Source organism: Heteronotia binoei, chromosome 21 (assembly GCF_032191835.1).
Source record: "Heteronotia binoei isolate CCM8104 ecotype False Entrance Well chromosome 21, APGP_CSIRO_Hbin_v1, whole genome shotgun sequence".
Taxonomy (NCBI): domain Eukaryota; kingdom Metazoa; phylum Chordata; class Lepidosauria; order Squamata; family Gekkonidae; genus Heteronotia; species Heteronotia binoei.
Genome location: NC_083243.1, coordinates 84,234,594 through 84,254,319, shown reverse-complemented (window position 1 = coordinate 84,254,319; position 19,726 = coordinate 84,234,594). Strand labels below are relative to the sequence as shown.

At 41.9% G+C, this 19,726-nt stretch overlaps 1 protein-coding gene across 3 annotated transcripts in view; it reads left to right on the top strand.

Moving 5' to 3' along the window:
- PAPLN (papilin, proteoglycan like sulfated glycoprotein) overlaps nt 1–19,726 on the top strand; it is a 172,653-nt gene that overhangs the window by 86,790 nt on the left and 66,137 nt on the right. For 2 of the 3 annotated variants that reach the window (XM_060261820.1, XM_060261819.1), the window contains exons 4-7: nt 4,515–4,575; nt 7,304–7,406; nt 16,747–16,877; nt 19,257–19,380. In XM_060261820.1, coding sequence (XP_060117803.1) covers nt 4,515–4,575; nt 7,304–7,406; nt 16,747–16,877; nt 19,257–19,380 — 419 coding nt within the window. Of the gene's footprint in view, nt 1–4,514; nt 4,576–7,303; nt 7,407–16,746; nt 16,878–19,256; nt 19,381–19,726 lie in introns of those variants that run through there. The other variant, XM_060261822.1, reaches the window with a different exon arrangement.

Below are 19,726 nucleotides of genomic sequence, written 5' to 3'. Positions count from 1 at the left end.
CCCAGAGTGGTGGCAGCACTTGGTAATATCCCCCTGAGTTGTGACATGGTGGCTGCAGCGGTGGGGTGGACTAGTTTTGGACCCTGGTGAGGCAGAGTGGCCTTGATAGATTTTTTTTTTGCTGCTGCTGCTGCTGCTGGCTTAATAAAGTCACATTTTCTGAAGATGCTAGCAAGACCAAGTAAGGTCTAGTAAAGGCCGTGAAAAGGTGTTTTGTTTATTTTCTAGCTCTTGGGTCAACTGGATAGTGAGTCTAGATAGTTAGTGTATGCTCCTCCGGTCGGGGAAAGAGAAGTCAAAGGACATGCCTGTCCCTAGAGCAAAGACCCATCCAGAGGCTGTTGGTCTGATGTCTGAGGAGAAAACACCAGACAGAGAGATGGCATGCCCAAGTGAGGAGGCCTTGCGCCTTCAGCTGCAAATTAAGCAGGCAGACCTCAAGGCCAGGCTGGAGATAGAGCTGCAAAAGGAGAAAGAAAATGCAGACAGAGTAGAGCTGCAAAAACAAGAGAATGCAGCCAAGATAGAATTAGAGAAAGAAAGGATGCTAAAGGAAGAAAATGCAGCCAGAATGGAGCTGGAAAGAGAGAAAATGAAGCTGGCTCATGAGCTTGAACTGGCAAAAATTGAAAAGGGGCTGCTTCCTCCAGATGTTGCTGTGTGAGGGGATAGATGGAAGTACCCTTTATACAAGGAAGGGGAGGACATTGAGGAATTACTGCAAAACTTGGAGCAAGTTTGCATGGACTACAAGCTTCCCCCAGAAGTGTATATGGAGAAGTTGAGTCCCCAGCTAAGTGGAATTCTGGCTTCAGTGTCTGGGCAGATGGAAGGTGAAGAGAGATCAGACTACAAGCTGTTTAAACAGAGAGTGCTTGAGAGGGTTGGGTTCTCCAAAGAAGGAGCCCACAAGAGTTTCAAGGAAGTGAAACCTGAACCCAAGGAGTCCTACCCACAATTAATGTATATGCTGGGGAAGGCCTATGACCTATGGCTTGAAGTAGCTGACGCTAAGACTCTAGAAGATGTAAAGGCTTTAATGTGCATTGACCGGTTCTTGACTCTTATTCCTGAACACATTAGACGCCCGCTGATTGACAAGAGCCCTTCCATTCTCAAAGAAGCTGGACAGTGGGCAGACCGCCTGGCTGAGGCATATGGAGGGTGGAGATCCAGCACCAGTTGTGATTGGCGCCCAAAGGAAAGCCCAAAGCTCCCTCCTGATCCTGGTGCAAAGGAGGAGTCTGAAGTAAAGGAAGAACTGTCTTAGCAACAGTCTCCTAGTTCTACAGGTGCTGGTGTGAAGCTGCCAACAGGAGATTGGAAGGTACCCCGCTGTTATTTCTGTAATGAGTTACGGCATATCCAGAGTCAGTGCCCAAAGTCTAGCACTACTGTGGCATTCCACACGATGTCAACAGGCCCTGGGCTCACTTCTTCTGGACTGGACCCTGAGCATATTCCTCAGTGTCACCACAGGGAAATGACTGTGAAAGGGCATAGTGTTGTCGCCTGGTGAGACACTGCTTCCCTTTTGACTTCTGTACATCGTTCTCTCGTGGACCCGAAGTATTTCCTCCCAGGTGAAGGAAGGAGGTGCTGCACATCAACGAAGCTGAAGAAGTTACTCTTCCAGTGACCAGGATACCTATCCAGAATGAGGGTTAGACTAGAACATGGAAAGTTGCTGTGTATGAAAACACATCAGTGGCAATGTTTATAGGGGAGGATTTGACTGAACAGGTGCTTCGATGGCAGGAAAGAGAGGCAGGCAAGCTGGCGAAAGGAGCGACGGAGCCTGAACACTCTCCCAAAGTGGTCTGCAAGGACAAGAGGAAAAGAAGATATTCACAGGGACCAGGTTCTAAGGAACCAGAACAAGTGAGAGAACTGTTTGTTGGTGGCCCGAGTTTTGAGACCACTAATGACAGTTTGAGGGAACACTTTGAAACCTGGGGCGCACTCACTATGTAGTAGTGAGAGATCCACAGACAAAACGTTCCTGTGGGTTTGGGTTGGTGATAGGCTTCCCAATCCCCAGGTCCCAGTGGGGGATCCCCCGGTTTTACAGGCTTCCCCCCTCCCACAGCCAGCTGGCTGGCGGGGGAAGCCCCACCCCCACAGCCATTATGCACCTCCATGAACGATTCCCATAGGGAATGATGGGGAATTGATCCGCGGGTATCGAAGGCTCTGGGGGGGCTGTTTTTTGAGGTAGAGGTGCCAAATTTTCAGTATAGCATCTAGTGCCTCTCCCCAAAATGCCCCCCAAGTTTCAAAAGTATTGGACCAGGGGGTCCAATTCTACGAGCCCCAAAAGAAGGTGACCCTATCCTTCATTATTTTCTATGGAAGGAAGGTATTTTAAAAGGTGTGCTGTCCCTTTAAATGTGATGGCCAGAACTCCCTTGGAATTCAATTCTGCTTGTCACACCCTTGCTCCTGGCTCCGCCCCAATATCTCCTGGCTCCACCCCCAAAGTCTCCTGGCCCCACCCCCAAAGTCCCCAGATATTTCTTGAATTGGACTTGGCAACCCTAGTTGGTGACCTATTCTTGCCAGGGGTAGGCAAATGCTGCACTGGCAGCTGCACCACATACGGTGGATGGTCGGGTGGTGGGACTCAAGCAAGCAGTTCCAAGGAAAGGTTCTGTGAGGCCTGGTGCCCACTTGACAGGAAGGAGAAGATACAAACTGCTACTGCAAAGGGATCGTAGATGCAGTTCAGGCCGCTTCATGGGTTCTGGAAACTGGAGGGAGGTGGCTACAGGCAGCCAAACTACCAAACCCTAAGCTCCTGCGATAGAGATTGTGCTTGTATTGTGTATAATTGGGTTCTATTGTTATTTGAGTGTATTAATGTTTTATGGTTGGTTTTCCAAGGCAACCCCATTTTGGGTAGATCTCATAGATGGGGATCTAGATTGCCAGACCCCATGATTTGGTCTAGTGGGGGGCTGGGGGGAATGTCATGATCCTGGGCCTAGCGAGGCCTGCAGGCCCCAGGGAAGCCTGCTTAGGGGTTACTGAGAAAAGCCTACATCTCCCAGGATCCCGTCTGTCCCTCTGGTTGGGTAGCAAGGGGTTTGGAGGAAACAGGCTCAGAGAGGGGTGGGGTCTGGGAAGAGAATATAAAGACAAAGCCTAGGAAGTGGGTGTTCTTTCCCTGGAAGCCTGAGTTAGAGGTAGGCTGTGCCTGAAGAGCTTGAGTTGGGGAAAGCTCCCTCACCTAAGGAAAAGGGGTGAGTGCTGGTTAGTAGTTTAGAGACTGTACGTTAAGACGCATTAGGACTTTTATTTTCCCCCACCCTTTTACTGTTTTATGCACCTTGTTAATTTATATAGCACTGACTTTAAAATAAACCTTTTTGTTGTTCATTCTGCCGGGTCCTCACGCCTATTATTTGGCCTAAGCTATAGGAGGCCTGAAGGACTTGGGAGGGGACTCTGGACCTTCTCAAGGAGAACCCTTAACCCAGAGTGGTGGCAGCACTTGGTAAGACCCCCTTGAGTCGTGACAGGAGGCCAACAATGTGAGTTGTCTTGGTAGGGTTGCCAATCCCCAGGTGGGGGCAGGGGATCCCCTGGTTTGGAAGCCCTCCCCCTGCTTCAGGGTCGTCAGAAAGCGGGGGGAGGGGAGGAAAATGTCTTCTGGGAACTATTATTCCCTAGGGAGATTTATTCCCATAGAAAATAATGGAGAATTGATCTGCGAATATCTGGGGCTCTGGGGGGGATGTTTTTTGAGGTAGAGGCACCAAATTTTCAGTATAGCATCTAGAACCTCTCCCCCAAATACCCCCCAAGTTTCAAAAAGATTGGACCAGGGGGTCCAATTCGATGAGCCCCAAAAGAAGGTGCCCCTATCCTTCATTATTTCCTATGGAAGGAAGGAATTGAAAAGGTGTGCTCTCGCTTTAAATGTGATGTCCAGAACTCCCTTTGGAGTTCAATTATGCTTGTCACTGCCTTGATCTTGGCTCCACCCCTAATGTCTCCTGGCTCCACCCCCAAAGTCTCCTGGCTCTACTCCCAAAGTCCCCAAATATTTCTTAAATTGGACTTGGCAACCCTATGTCTTGGAATGCTGAATTTGGTAACTTGAACATTATCTGAAGCGAGAAAACATAAAATATGATTAGCACCAGACTGTTTTAATTGTTCTTAACTGTTTTAACTGTTTAATTTGCTTTAATTGTTTAACTATTTAATTGTTCAATTGTTATTATTTTACTGGTTGTGAGCCGCCCTGAGCCTGCTTCAGCAGGGAGGGCAGGATATAAATCCAATGAAACTTAAACCTTATCCCTGCTACTCAGAGAACAGTGGCTCCCAGATGGTTAGGGTGGCATTTAAAATGCCTTGGTTTGCTATGACTGCCTGTCATGCCTACTTGCTAGGGCAGGGGCTTAGCTATTATTCTGTGATAGAAGATGGGATGTAAATGTAATAAATATAGCTATGGCATTTCTAATATTTTCTGAGCTGTTGCAGATTGCTTGTCTGTCTTTCAGGACAGATGGTGGATCCAGTTGTGTAGGACCATCCCGAAGCTATCGATCATGCAATGTTCAGGTAAACTGACCAATTAGCTCTCTTTCTCCCTTTACCGTTGATTATTCTTTCTCATTTAAGAGTTAAAGCTTTCTCAGCAGCCAGCATCTACTCATTAATGGCTGATTCTACACTGGGCAGAAGATTCTCTCTCAGTGCACATTTAAAAGTGCTCATCTACATTGTATAGCACTGTCACTTCTGTCTTGCTTTGGATTTTCCAAAGTCATTTACACTCATTTTCTTGAATTGGCACCAAAAGTGGTTTCACCCTGGAGTTGCTCCTCACTTTACAAGAGTACTTTTGAACTGGGGTTTTCTGCAGATTCAGATCTAAAGCCATAAGTCTAGAAACCACTGCAAGTGTAGAAATAAAACTCCAGAAAAGGTGAGGAGCAAAATTTTGAATATAGATCCAATAATATTATGTGAATTTCTAGCAGGTTAATTCAGTGCTCAAAAAAATCAGAATCAACAATGAGTGTAAAATCAGCCACTATTAACAGAAAACCAAGTGAACTTTGTGGAACTAATTTCACCAGTGATGAAACAAGATTTGTGACTGACTCACAGAATTTAAGATGGTTAACTGATGCTCTTGAACCAACCTGTTAGAATTGATGCCATTCTTTCATTCAGTTTTTATAAATGAGAATTCTGATACAGTGTACACTTCCCCCCTCCCCTTTATATCTGCATTGAGTAGTTTTCACTTTATTGACAGCACTTCATCTTCAAAGAGTTTCCTTCTTGTTTAGGTCTAATTTGTGATGACCTTTTAAAAACATAAAATCAATTGCAGTGCTAGCCTGTTCAGTGTGGACTAGCAAAGCTATTGAGGATTCTCACGCTACTGTTCCTTTAAATTTTGCTTTTACAAGTTTTTACAGCAATTTCTGTCTCTCTGATTAGTTATTTTCAGTTCAGCCATGATGACTGCACCCTTCTTTAATCAGTCTTTAATCATTAGTTATTATTCCTAGAAGAAGCAGGCTTTACTTGGTGTTTTTCTGTTTGCAGCCAAAGCAGTTGATCATTAATTTAACTTTTAATTACTGTAATTGCATAATTATGAAATTATCACAATTTAAAATAGAAAACCAATTGAGGAATTATTTTGGCAAAAAGAAAAACAATAATTAATACACAAGAAGACAAAAATAACTGGTAACTACAGATTGATTCTGGAGTGCTGTAGCTACCATGACTGTACAAGAAGCAGAAGCATTAAAGTGATTGAAATACAAAGGACCAAAATTTAAAGAGAAAATTGCAGGGAGAAGCAGGAACCCTGGGGTGAGCACAACTTGTTTCCTCATAAACATATGGTAGGATCTTGCCCATGGGGATGAACATTGCCAGATTTTGTGCGGAATATAGCATTACACTAAGTACTATATGGAACCACTATTTTAATCATGCTTGTAACTGATTGCAGGAAAATAATGAATAATGAATATTCAGTAGCAGGTGGGGGGGAAATCGCTTACACTAACAAGGCAGCCAATGAATATTAAAAGGACACTGTTGCAACATTTTCAGTGCATGTTTGTGAATGGTGAGGGGATTCTGAGTATTATTATTTGCAAAAGTGGTTGAGAGAATTGAACCAGGGTAATAGTTATTTAGATCAGTTAATGTTAACTATTATGAAATATGGGTATAACTGTAAGGGTATCTATATAAATAATTGTGGTGATGGAAAGTGCTGTCAAGTCAGAGCTATGGTGACCCTGTGGGGTTTTCAAGGCAAGAGACATTCAGAAGTGGTTTGCCATTGTCTGTATTTCTTGGTCTCCCATCCAAATACTAGCCAGGGCTGACCCTGCTTAGCTTCTGAAATCTGATGAGATCAAGCTGGCCTGGGCTGTCTAGGTCAGGTCATATAAATCATTACTTTTCTACAATTCAGTGGTTACATAATTAACCTCTTAATGGATTTTTATACTTTATGGAATAACCTTTTATACAACGTTTCTAATGTGTTGTGCAGCTCTACAGTGCATTTCTGTACACTTTGTTTCTAAATTGTGTTTTTTCTTGTATAAGACATATCCATTATTTATCTCTGTCTAGTACTTCCTAAATTCATTTCAACCTCTGCTTTGGTATCCAAGGGGTGAATCAACGGTTCTTAGATGAAAGATTATAAGATCTTTTGGCAAAATCACTGTGCGTAGAGCTGGGAGTGGGGAGATAAGCAGTGTCTGAACAAGTTCCATGATTGTGTAAATAAGCCCAAAAATGTAAATGCATACCAAACTTTGTTGTTTATTAGGAGTTCTTAGGTTGTCCTTTCACAGTCAACATCACACATCAAATAATATGATGAGGAAAACAAAATATACAAAATATTAAAATAATATCAGAACCTTAATCCTGAACTCTAATAGATATTAATAAAATTAATTACCAAGATCCACAAATCCTTTGTTTAATTGCATGTGTATCATATCCTACAGCCATTTTATTATCACTAGTCCAAGGTTACTCAATAATCTTTGAGGCTGATAGGAGTATGAACCCCAGACCCAAGATTCAATTCTGTGTACCATATTGTCTGTAGCTGTGTGCTGGTTATATAAGAATCCTTTTGAAAGCATATAAAAAGCAGATTTTAACCATCTTCCATAAGCTAAATCGTCCTGAACAAAATACTAGAAATCGCACTCAGAAGGATTCTTCTTCCAAGTAGCTCGCTTATATTCCTCCCTGTGAGATTGTGTTCCAAACTTCTCTTTCCTCCCAGAACTGTCCTGAAGGCTCAAGAGATTTTCGAGGAGAGCAATGTGCAGAGTTTGATGGGACAGAATTTCAAGGAAAGATATACAAGTGGCTCCCTTACTATGGTGGTAATAGATTAATTTTCTAATGATTATTTAGTTTAAACTACATATAGAATTTGGAGTAAAGTGCAATGGTTTTTATGGGAAATAAAGTTCCATTGAGACAGTACTGCAGTGTTCTCTGAGAAAATTCCTCATGTTTGCTGGGGTAAATTGTGCAGGGTCTGCAGGAAAATCTGTCTCTTGTGAAGAAGACAATGAACTAAAGCATATGTTCCTTCAAATTTTCAAATGTCTTAGAACTAAATGTCAATGAACTGAATCATTGAGACCCTGGAGAGCCGCTGCCAGTCTGAGAAGACAATACTGACTTTGATGGACCGAGGGTCTGATTCAGTATAAGGCAGCTTCATATGTTCATATGTTCCTTCAAATTTTCAAATGTCTTCATGTATGTGTATTATGTGCCATCAAGTTGCTTCATATATGTGTGTTGTATGCCACCAAGTGAAGTGATAGTAAAACATCATCACTTCACTTGATCTGGACACTATACTTCTATCGATACGGGCCAAAATTGAATTTGCCTTTTTAGCTACTGCATAACACTGGTGGCTCATGTTCAGTGTATGGTCCACTAAAACCGCTAGATCCTTTTCACACATACTATTGCCAAGACAAGTCTCTCCCATCCTTTAATTATACATTTGATTTTTACTACCTAAATGCAGAACTTTTCATTTATCCCTATTAAAATTCCTTCCAGGGTCTACCCCCCCTGGTCTCCACAGGGCAAGTTTTCCCTCCAAAACCATTGCCCACCCAGTCAGAGGTACAGAAGGGATCCTGGGAAATGTAGGCCCTATAGCTACTATGATTCAGGCTTCCTTGGAGCTTGTAGGCATTGTAGCAGGAAAATAACGGAGCCACCCACTTCTGGTATGAAACGATTTTACTCTGTCACCAAAGCAGAACTTAGCAAGGCATAAGCCTTCAAAATGACTGAGTTCAAGTTATTCTCATACAGACCATTTTTATTCACCCCCAAAACAAGTAGGCAAGCCCCCAGGCTTATCTACTCAACATGCTCTACCTCCTTGCTTTCCTTCCAGTAATTTTCCACTCCTCTGTCCCTCTGCTTATCAGCTTTAACAAGGAGCTTCTCAAAGAGGCCTCTCTGTTATCTACTTTTTACAACCTTTAATCCACTCCCATTGAAAGCCGTCTGCTTCTAACAAATAGCTGCTTCAAACATTACATCAGACATCCTCTTCTGAAGGCAAAAAACATATTTTCATTTATTATTATAAGGGTATTCATTAATTATTCAGGGACTGCGCCTTCATCTCCCCCCTTTCAGTCTTCTGAAAACTTTTTTTAAGCCTGCAGGAGACTGATCATCATCATCATTAAACACATTAATTCTGTATGCCCACTCAGGAAGGGCAGTTAGGTGATAATTTGGTTTTCAACATTCCCAAGAAAGACTGAAATGACACTACAATGGAGTAATGAAATAGTATATTGACAGAGATGGGGTATAGATGGGTCATGGGAGGAGAGATACAGTGATGGGATTATCCATTCACACTGGCACATCCCAGTATTTTCCATCTAGAGAAGATGTGTGTGTGTGGAAGAAGGTCACTCAGAGGCATGCCTTGGCTATGCAGCCCAGCCTTCCAATATGGAGTTTTCCTGGTCTCCATCATGGGGCCTTTCTGGGCACAGCTTGAGAGGGCCCCACGTGTCTTTTAAGGCTACCCTCTTTATTTTGCAGCACTCTGGTATCAATTCCTCCCCTTTGGCACTGTCCAGTCCTTGGAGGGTGTGTGTCACATTTCATGGTGCACTGACAATCAGATTTCAAACAACCACGGTTGAGACACAGTTGGGAAAAAGGGCAAGGGCTTAGGAATGTTAACTACCAAAAATAGGCTATGCATGAGTTAAAAATATAAAATAATCCATTCATGGTATATGCATTGAATAATTACATATGTCCAGTCTAAATTTGTGAACATAGATCTTGGAAGGATCCTAGAGAACTTATTTCTTTATCAATAAAACATTACTAGTTAAGATGCAAGAATACAAGAATTCATCTCAATTTCTAAAACACATAAGGGACATATGCAAGTGACATGCTATAAACTGAATCAACTCATGTGCCTTTATGGCAAACACCTTGTTGTAGCCTAGGTGATTTAGATACACACATTCAGACATACTTGGAAACATTGCCAGCCGTGGGTAGTCCACACCTGGCCACATTATTACAATACAAAAACCATTTCCTGACTAATTCCTTGTTCCCCTCCTCCCTTAGTCTAACAAAAGGTCTTCTTTCTTGAGTTCATGGAGAGTTTGCATGCTCTATGCATGACAATCTTTTCACAGGGAAATCTGTTTCTATTGCAGCCAAAAGGAATTCCTTTTCCTGGAAGCACAACTTGGAAGTGGCCGTGGGGCTGCTGTTGTGATCAGCTGGGGCAACTAGCCTTTTGCTAGGCAGAGGAATTTCCCTGGAAATACGTTTTCTCCACAACTCAGTTTGGATGGGGTTCTCTGGGAGGCCTTCCTTCCAACATCAATGAGGCATGACCAGGCAGATTTCAGGACCTCTAGGTAGATATGGAAGAGCCTAGAAAACATACTTAGAGAAACAAACAAATAAAACAGCAATAATAGGTGCTTTTTCCCTTTAAAGCTTTCTTTGGCTGTCCACAAATTGCCATAACTTGAGTCCAACCCTGTTGAGATAGCGTTGCACACATTAGCTAAATTACCACACTTGCTTTGAACAGGAGACTTCCTCATCCTCACATGGAGTTTCAGTTTGACAAGGTCTCTACCCTTTCAATGTTAAAGGGCAGATTTCATACACCATACATTATGCAGAACACAAATACACAATATAAACCTATGCATCACTTCTCATGATTCAGGCTAGTGCATATCCATATAGAAAATGAGCACCCAGAGGTTCATGAGAGGCTTTTTATTTTGTTGCAACAGATATGAATCTAAAAAAGAAACATAAAATTGTGCACAAAATTAGGAGCTCCAAAAAGGAATTACCAGAGTTGGAGTTACCCCTGGATTATGAAAATGTTCACAAAAAGGGAAGAAAAACTTCAAAAACAAACACAAAACACAACTGAGGCCTCAATAAAACAATGCCAGCTTTAACATACATGTATGAGAGGGATCAGACCCAAAATGATTAGAGAACTGGATTAGAGAATTTAAACCATTGGACCATCAGTGGGGTATTCAAGTTCCACTGAACCCCATTTTCTTCCGTGTCAGCTCATCCAAAATTTGTTCTGTGGGTCTCACATAGGTGTGAGAGTCGGTGTCATCAAACTTTTAACAACAAAAATCCTAAAAGCAAATAATAGTTAATCCTTAAACAAACAATTCTTAGCAGACATACCAGTAATTCTTAAAATTACCACTTGTGGGAAGGGTGGGATATAAATCCCAAATAAATAAATAAAAAATAAATAAATAAAATTACTATATAATAATGAGCATGCACTAAACTTGAATTGCAGATCCCGATTTTCTTCCTATATAACAAAACAATCCTGGAGGGCAAATTCTGGTTAATACACCTTGACAAAGGTGGTTGAAATAACAGAGAGACAGAAACTTAAAACAATTAAATGGAAATGTGTTATCCAGTAACAAGCCTGGCCAGGACTGGAGACTGGATTGAAACACAAAATCAAGCAGAATTGGAGTCCTACCATGGTAAGAACATGAAACATAGAAAGGATTTTCTGAACAAAACACTCAGAAAAGTCATGCTCTAACAAGATACTATAGATGGAGGAGCTGAATAGGAAGATTGATATGCACAGTTCATAGATGGAACATAACTATAAATGACATCAAGAGAACAAATGAAGATATACATTTTGAGGAATGCAGAACCTTATTAAAGTCCAGATTTCCAATGAAGACTCTGGCTGATTTCGCACTGACCTTTTACTGGCGCGACCACCCTCCTCACGCCGGCGGATCTGCAGGGATTTCGCACCAGAAGCGCCGGCGCAGCCAAAAGAGCCGGCAACTTCCGTCGCGAAACCAGCTCAAACGGAAACCGCCAAGACGCAGGAAAACGTTTGAGCGGGTTTCGCGACGGAAGTAGCCGGCTCTTTTGGCTGCGCCGGCGCTTCTGGTGCGAAATCCCTGCAGATCCGCCGGCGTGAGGAGGGTGGTCGCGCCAGTAAAAGGTCAGTGCGAAAACGCCCCAAGAGTTTTCAGGAATCCTGCCTACTAAATTACCATCAAATCTAGAAGAGGTATTTCCGTAGGAAACACGACACTGAGAATAACTGGATCACTCGTAAAACAAAGTATTAGTTTCTCAAGACTCAAGAGAGAAGATGCACAGTGAGAGGCAGTTCCACCCAAGGAAGAGCACAGATGTTCCTCTATAACACGTTATAATGAAAAGAGGTCTTGTAGAAACCAAATGTTGTGAGGCAGAACTTCAAAACACTGCTCTTTTCGAGAAACAAAAACTCAGTACCAATAACAAAAGGAACCCCCAGACCCAAATGAATGAAAAATTGGGAAGCAGCCCAAAGTAAGACAGAAAAACTACCAGATGCAACACCTGAAGACCACATGCTTCTGGTATGAGATGTACTTAACAAAAATCACAAGAGAAATAAAATTTCCAAAAGGTTGGATACTGTATTGCTTTAGCAGAATAGATGTTCCGTATAAACCCAAGATTGCAAATATAAACTTTTAGCCCATTGTCTCAGATCAAAAAACTTAACAAAAAATCTTCTGTTAGGTGCACCATTCTTTAAAACAAAGGAGATCACAAGCTAAATATCTTATAAATATTCCCCTTAAAATTAAAGCAACAAAATCTAAGTACAAGGGAAACTGATAACGGCAACTAGAAGAATATTCTCAGACTCAAAAAGTAAAGCAAAACAAAATAAATTATCAGAGGAATAGCTTCTAATCTAGAAGAACTCTTAGCCTCAAGCCAGTTTACAGGCAGGGTCTTTTCTCTAGCAGAGAAAGATTAGCGGTAAGTGAAACTTGCTCCAGGCTGGAGATTTCTGAATATCTGAATCAAATTTGAAGATTACAAGGCATGAAGTCCATTTTCTTTGACATTTTCTCTCCCAGAGGCACCAGCCTTAATGTTCTGGGCATTACATTCTATTTTTGGGAGTGATCTCCAGGTTCCACCTGGAGACTGGCACCCTTGCAAAACATAGTAGTGTTTTGAGCAAGCCAAGAAGCTTACAAACTGGCTTGCTTATTTTAACATATATACATCTTCCTTCCAGGCAGCTAGAACTACTCATTTTGTTTGTGGAGACATTCTTGCAGAATTTCAAAAATTTAAATTTGTATCTTTAGACCCAAAATCAGGAGAATATGAGAATTCAGAAAAATATCTCAATTGTGCCTCCCCCCTTAGATACCATGGGGCATATATATAAACACAAGATGAGGAAGGTGATGAGATATCTGCCTGGTGGGGGTTCAGATTTTACACTTCATATTTCTACAATTAAGACTAAATTTGGCTAAGTGCCTTTTCTTTCCTAAAACAGCTAAAGATTGTCTGCAAAAGTTTTTCTAGCCAAAATCCAGTGAAAGTTGCTAGGACATAAATTCTTTGCAAAAGAGAAAACTTTGACTCTTTGCAAAGATGCTGGCAATTTACTTCTCTTAAGGAGACAGGATTAACTTTGTATCGGAGACAAGATTTTCTTTCTGATTATGAGAGGAGAAAATTCAAGCTCTGGGTGTTTCCTTATTTGCATGTGAAAAAGATGACACCTGGAGTTTTCCATCAACTTAGTCACATAGTTAAGATTTTCAAATGATCAAATTTCTTCCCTTTTCTGGTTCTGTTAAAGATTTCAGATTGAGTAAAGAGAAGAGAATTAGTATTCCTTCCCAATGGGGAAGGGCAGGAAGGGAAAAGTTCCCATTGCAAGCACCAGTTGTTTCCAACTCTGGGGTGATGTTGCTTTCACAACTTCACAACGTTTTCACAGCAGACTTTTTTTACAGGGTGGTTTGCCATTGCCTTCCCCAGTCATCTACACTTCCCCCCCAGCAAAGCTGGGTACTCATTTTACCAACCTCAGAAGGATGAAAGGCTGAGTCAACCTGGAGCCGACTACCTGAAAACCCTGCTTCCGCTGGGGATCGAACTCAGGTTGTGAGCTTAGGACTGCAGTACTGCAGCTCTAACACTCTGCGCCATGGTGTTCTTGTGGGGGGAAGGGCTGGAGGACTGCAAATTTGCAATCTTTAACTTCCCTATGCCAGGCTACAATTTGGGGCTGTTCTTAGACATTCTCTGTACATACTCAGAGGCCTTTCCTTGAGCCTGAAATTTATAGAACTGAAGCAGTAAATATTTAACAAAATTAGTTTAATCTCTCTTTCTCAGAGATATTTGGTTCTGGCATTTTAAAAGTGAAAATAAAGGTACAACTCTCTGAATCCCTCTCTCAATCATGGCAATAAATTGTATTTATTTAATTTGCATCCTTGCTGCATTTTAAAAGAGCTGAACCTAAGTTCTTTTGGGCTAACTGTAATGCAGTAGCCATGCACTAACTGAATTTTAGTGCTAAGATAGCTGAATAGCCTTAACTGGCTACACCAAGAGGGTCTGGGAGGCATAAAAATAACATAATGAGTACATTTCTTTGCATTGTCTAACCTAGACTAGAGCCTATTATGCTGAACAGCCTCCTGACATAATTCCATTCGGGGAAACCCTTGGATTTCATCTTGACATTTGAACTCTGTATAATAATATCTAGCTCTCTGAATTTATACCCAGTTAACTAGTTATATTGAACAACTCACTAAAACCAATGCTTTCATGCCTATTTTGTAAAATAAACTTTCTTTAAGTTTATTTGTGTGGTTATTTACTTTCAGGGCCACCACAATCTGAGCCAAATTTATCCACTAGCCTTTGGAAATACCTACTATCAATTTGTGAAAACTGACGTGAGGAACCCCTTGCTGCAGTAGTGTGGCTTGGTTTTCTCTAGAGTTTTCCTAATAGGCAGAGGCTTGACTATGGCCTCTGTGTTACAGGATTTATCCGGTTCTTCCGGATAAGAGTCTGCACATTTAACCACTACACCAAATTGGCTCTCAAACAGAAAACAGGAGCTGCCAGTAAGGGGTCTGTCAGCCAGGGAGCCCTGAGGGTTTACACTCCCTTTCTCTTGTGACCCAGTGAGAACTCCCTACTGGGAACTACACGAGAAAATCCCTCTCGCTTAGATGCTTCGTTTCTCATTCACACACACCACAGAAATCCTCCCAGATCCTAGCTTCTGTGCTTCAGCTCCAAAGCAGAGCCTAATAGACTGAGCTCAAGGGGTGATCAGACCCTTCTTCTCTCCCAAGGAGAGGCAATCAGAATTCCCAGACAGTTCATACTCACAATCCTGAAGATCTTTCAATTCCCTGCACACATTGGTTCAACCAGACATGGGATCTTGGTTGGCTGACTGGGCACCCTCCCCCACCAGGGCAGAGAGAGCTGGACTCAATCAGAAATGTGACGTGGCGCCTAGTCTGCTCTTCCCGCCATGAGGGTGGAAGGCAGATGGTTATGCAGTCATCCAAGGGGTAGGAAAAATCCTTACCTCGTTACTTCCAGGCCAATGGCACCATTTAATGTAGCAGGAAAATAATGGAGCCGCACACTTCTGGTATGAAATGATTTTACTCTGGCACCAAAGCAGAACTTAGCAAGGCATAAGCCTTCAAAATGACTAAGTTCAACTTATGCTCATACAGACCATTTTTATTCATCCCCAAAACAAGTAGGCAAGCTCCCAGGTTTATCTACTCAACATGCCCTACCTCCTTGCTTTCCTTCCAGTAATTTTCCACTCCTCTGTCCCTCTACTTATCAGCTTTAACAAGGAGCTTCTCAAAGAGGCCTCTCTGTTATCTACTTTTTACAACCTTCAATCCACTCCCATTGAAAGATGTCTGCTTTTAACAAATAGCTGCTTCAAACCTTACATCAGACGTCCTCTTCTGAAGGCAAAAACATATTTTCATTTATTATTATAGGGGTATTCCTTAATTATTCAGGGGCTGCCCCTTCAGCATCACTAGGCCTAGTATCATGACAAGGACCAATAACATTTACTGGGGGTACATCCAACACCGTGTGGCAGAAAATAGCAATAGAAGGAGACAGGTGAATCTCCCTGGGGAGGGAGTTCCAAAGTTTTGGCACCATGACCAAGAAGGCCCTTTTTAGTCTCAACTGCCAGGGGCACCTGAAGCAAAGCTTCCAAAGATCACAGGGGTGTTTAAGTTATTACTTGTTCTCAGGGATTTTTTTGAGCAGGAGCACACAGGAATGCCGTTCCGGCTGGCTTGGTGTCAGGGGGTGTGGTCTGATATGCAGATGAGATCCTGCTGGGCTTTTTCTACCAAGAAAGTGTGTGAAACAATGGTGGTGTCAGAGTGTGGCCTAATATGCAAATGAGCTTCTGGGCTTTTTCTACAAAAAAAGCCCTGCTTATTCTTATGATTCATTGGTTGCCTCCTGGATGGTTCCTTGTAAGCAGTAATCTTTTAAATGCAGTTTTAGCTGCCAGTGGATTTTTGTTGTTGCTAATTTGTCATTTTAATTAGTAATTTCAAAAATATTGTATGATTTAATGATACTGGACCACTTTAAAATTGGGGAAAGTGAGACAGAATATAAAGTCTCAGAAGGAAAATAGTTTAAGGTTTAATCCAGGTTGATAGCAGTCTTGATCTGAAGCAGCAGAAGAAAGTTTGAATTCAGTGGCACCTTTAAAACTTTATTCACGGCATAAGCTTTTGTGTGTAAGCACACTTCTTCAGATACTGTGAAACAGAATTTCCTCAACCATTATAAATATGGAAGGGGGGTGTTTAGTTGCCAGGAATGGCCAATTAGAGTCAAGACAGAGAAAGAAACAAAAATGGAAATTACCAGGATGGATGGATGGATGGAGGGTGAACAGTAAATTATCATATATCATACAGCATAATGGAGATGTTTAGCAGATTTAGGGATCAAACAGGAATAATAAACTTAGTTTACATGGTTGAACTCAAACAGGAATAATAAACTTAGTTTATATGGTTGAACCCAAACCATATGTATAGACTGATAATTTCCATTTTTGTTTCTATCTCTATCTTGACTCTAATTGGCCATTCCTGGCAACTAAACACCTCCACCTATATGTAATAGTTAAGGAAATTCTGTTTCACTGTCTGAAGAAGTGTGCTTGCACAGGATAGCTGTACCTTGAATAAAAGCGTAAGGTTTAAGTTCATTTTTGAGTATAGGGCATGTTAAGTAATTTTTTTTTAATATCCCTCACAGCTCCTAATAAATGTGAACTAAACTGTATCCCAAAGGGAGAGAACTTCTACTATAGACATAAAGAATTTGTGACAGATGGAACGACTTGTGAGCCAGGGAAGCGTGACATCTGCGTTGAGGGAGTTTGTCGAGTATGTATCTGTATCCTTTTGCCTCTCTCCAGAAGCCAACATAATCTTTTCATCTTTTTTATTTTTATCACATTTGTATTCTTTCTTTCCTCCAAGTAATTGGAGGGTTTTATCCCATTTTACCCTCATGGGCAACACAGTAGTGTAAGTTCAGATGAGAGACTTGGACTAGCCAAAGGCTGCCATGTGAGCTTCATTATTTAGTAGAGAATGCTTACAGATCCCTGTTGGGAAATGAATGGAAAGGAATGATAAAGTTGGGGGTGTCCTTTTCATTCTGTTAACACTGTACCCCAAATCTCAAGACAGTCTCACCCAGAATCTCGGCTCTCGTTCCAACCTGGTAGAATAAACTCCCCATGGAGATAAGGGCCCTGTGGGACTTTGTTACAGTCCCACAGGGCCTGTAAGATGGAGCTCTTCCACCATGGTTTTAACTGAGGCTCTGAATTGAGGCCATGGACATGTGACGTGATTGGCCCCTCCTGCTGTAAATCTGCTTTCAACTTGCTGTAAACTGTAATCTGCTGTATATTTGTTTACACTGGCCCAGACCTTCCTATATGAGCTATAGGATTTTGGATGAACTTTGATTTGAATACTATTGCATAGACTTGAGAGATATTGCCATCTTATTGTTTATCATTTGTTTACTGTCTACATTGTGATTTGTATGCTTTTGTTATGATATTATAATATACTTATTCCCATAACCTGCCCTGAGTCTGCCTTGGTGGGATGGGCAGGATAGAAATCCCATCAAATAAATAAATAAAACAGTCTCATGCAACTGTTTAAACAGCATGGCAAATGAGATGGATCCTGGCTATACTCCATAATATCATGGATAGACCACAGCAGTTTTTCATCATCAACTTCTGTCCTCCAGGAAATGCTGTAACCACTGCAAAATGGTATCTACCTCTTCTGTCTCAGAAAGCCAGCCCAGGAGGATGTCATGACTGATGGCACTGAGAGGTCCAAGTGCATTAAGAGCTTCCACATCATTCTCCTAGTATAGATTGTCCACCCACCAACGTTGTTTCAGTACCAGAAGAGAAACCAGCTTGAAATAGATCTGGATCAGAGATGTCAAACATGTGGCCTGGGGGCCAAATCAGGCTCCTGGAGGGCTCTTATCAGGCCCCTGAGCAACTGGCTCTTGTCTGCTTCTTTCTCCTTCTCTCTTGCTTCCTTCTGCATCTCAGCTTGCTTTGCAAGGCTTGCTCAGCAGCACAGGAGCTACAGAGCAAGACCTTGATTTTCTCCATTGGTTGAGGCTCCTCCCCCTCCTGGTCCTCTGGGGAGGGAGGGAAAGAGCCAGAGCTTCCTTTGCCCAGTTTCTTGGATCCCCTGGGAGGAATACAAAGAAAGCACCTTGAAAACCAACAAGTGCTAATGTTTTAAGCATGTTTTATTTTAAGGGTTTTTTTAAAAAAATCTTTAGTCATGTTTGTCTGTGTCCTTTAAAAAAATTATATCTCTGCTACCTAATATTAAATAGGTACACACATGGCCCAGCCTGACATGGCCCAGCCCGGCCCAACAAGGTCTCATTTATGTCAGATCCGGCCCTCATGACAAATGAATTCGACACCTCTGATTAATCTGAATCATGTAAAAATCCCCAGTGTTTGAGCCTGCCAGTGACATTTGAAAGTTAATTTCAAAACCCCCCAAAAAGCTGCTTGACCAATGATAATTCTGGGATGAAATGAAATAAACATCTGTATACCATGAAAATCCATGCCCTGCTTAAAAAAAACAAGGGTCAAACTAGAAAAAAAGAAAATCACAGATTTCTGTTAGTCTTCTCAAAACAAACACTGCTGTGTAAGGCACTAATTTAGGCTGAAACCATGTGGGAAGGGGAGCACAGTTTCAGTTTCCAAAAGCTGATAGAGCTGAAAGGTTTAGACCCCTCTCTGGGATCAATCACATTGACATAGGATTGCCAGCCCCCAGGTAGTGGCTGGAGATCTCCTGCTATTACAACTCATCTCCAGGCAATTACAACTTTTCTCCAGTTCATGGAAAAAACAGACATGTTGGAAGTTGGACTCTATGGCATTATGCCCCCACACCACCCTCCTCCACCCCAAAAATCTCCAGGTATTTCCCAGCATGGAGCTGGCAATCCTGGTCTGAATCAGGGCCCAGGAGAGCTATAATTGAGTTTTAAAAGATACTGGGAAGATCAAATCATGAATCTCCCCAACGCCTTGTCTGTTGTAACCCGGTTTCTATCTCCAGCCTAATTCCTCAATGTCTTGACTTTAGGATTAAATATAAGCATCACCATTTATCTTTTCCCATGCAACTCTTCCACTGGTCTTTGGAGTCATGCTTGCATTTTGTTCATGCTCTGCTGTTTTGCAGGCTGTGGGCTGTGATAACATGCTGGATTCTTCCAAGAAGGAAGACAAATGTCTGCAATGTGGAGGAGATGGCAAAGCATGTTTTGAAGTGAAGGGCCTCTTTGATGTGCCCAACCTCCCTAAAGGTACAGAACAGTGAATTTTTTGCCACAGTTTAATAACTAGATGGCAAGAGTGGGCCATATCTGGAATCTTTAGACTGAGGCGAGACTTTATTGCACCTCTTAATCTACATACTGTATGTAGGTCAAAGCCAGAGTTGATAACTGAAGCCCAAGGAAGTCTGGACTATAACTGCTAGGACTTGATGCATTAGGTTCACCCTTTTGGGCTATATTTTATCAATATAGATGGGCTGCTTTATGAGAAGTATAAATCTTGATCTAGCCAATTCAAAATCAATAGAGTAGATACAACTGGATTTATATAGTTCCCCACTTAGCTACTCTTCATTCTGCAAAACATCTGTAC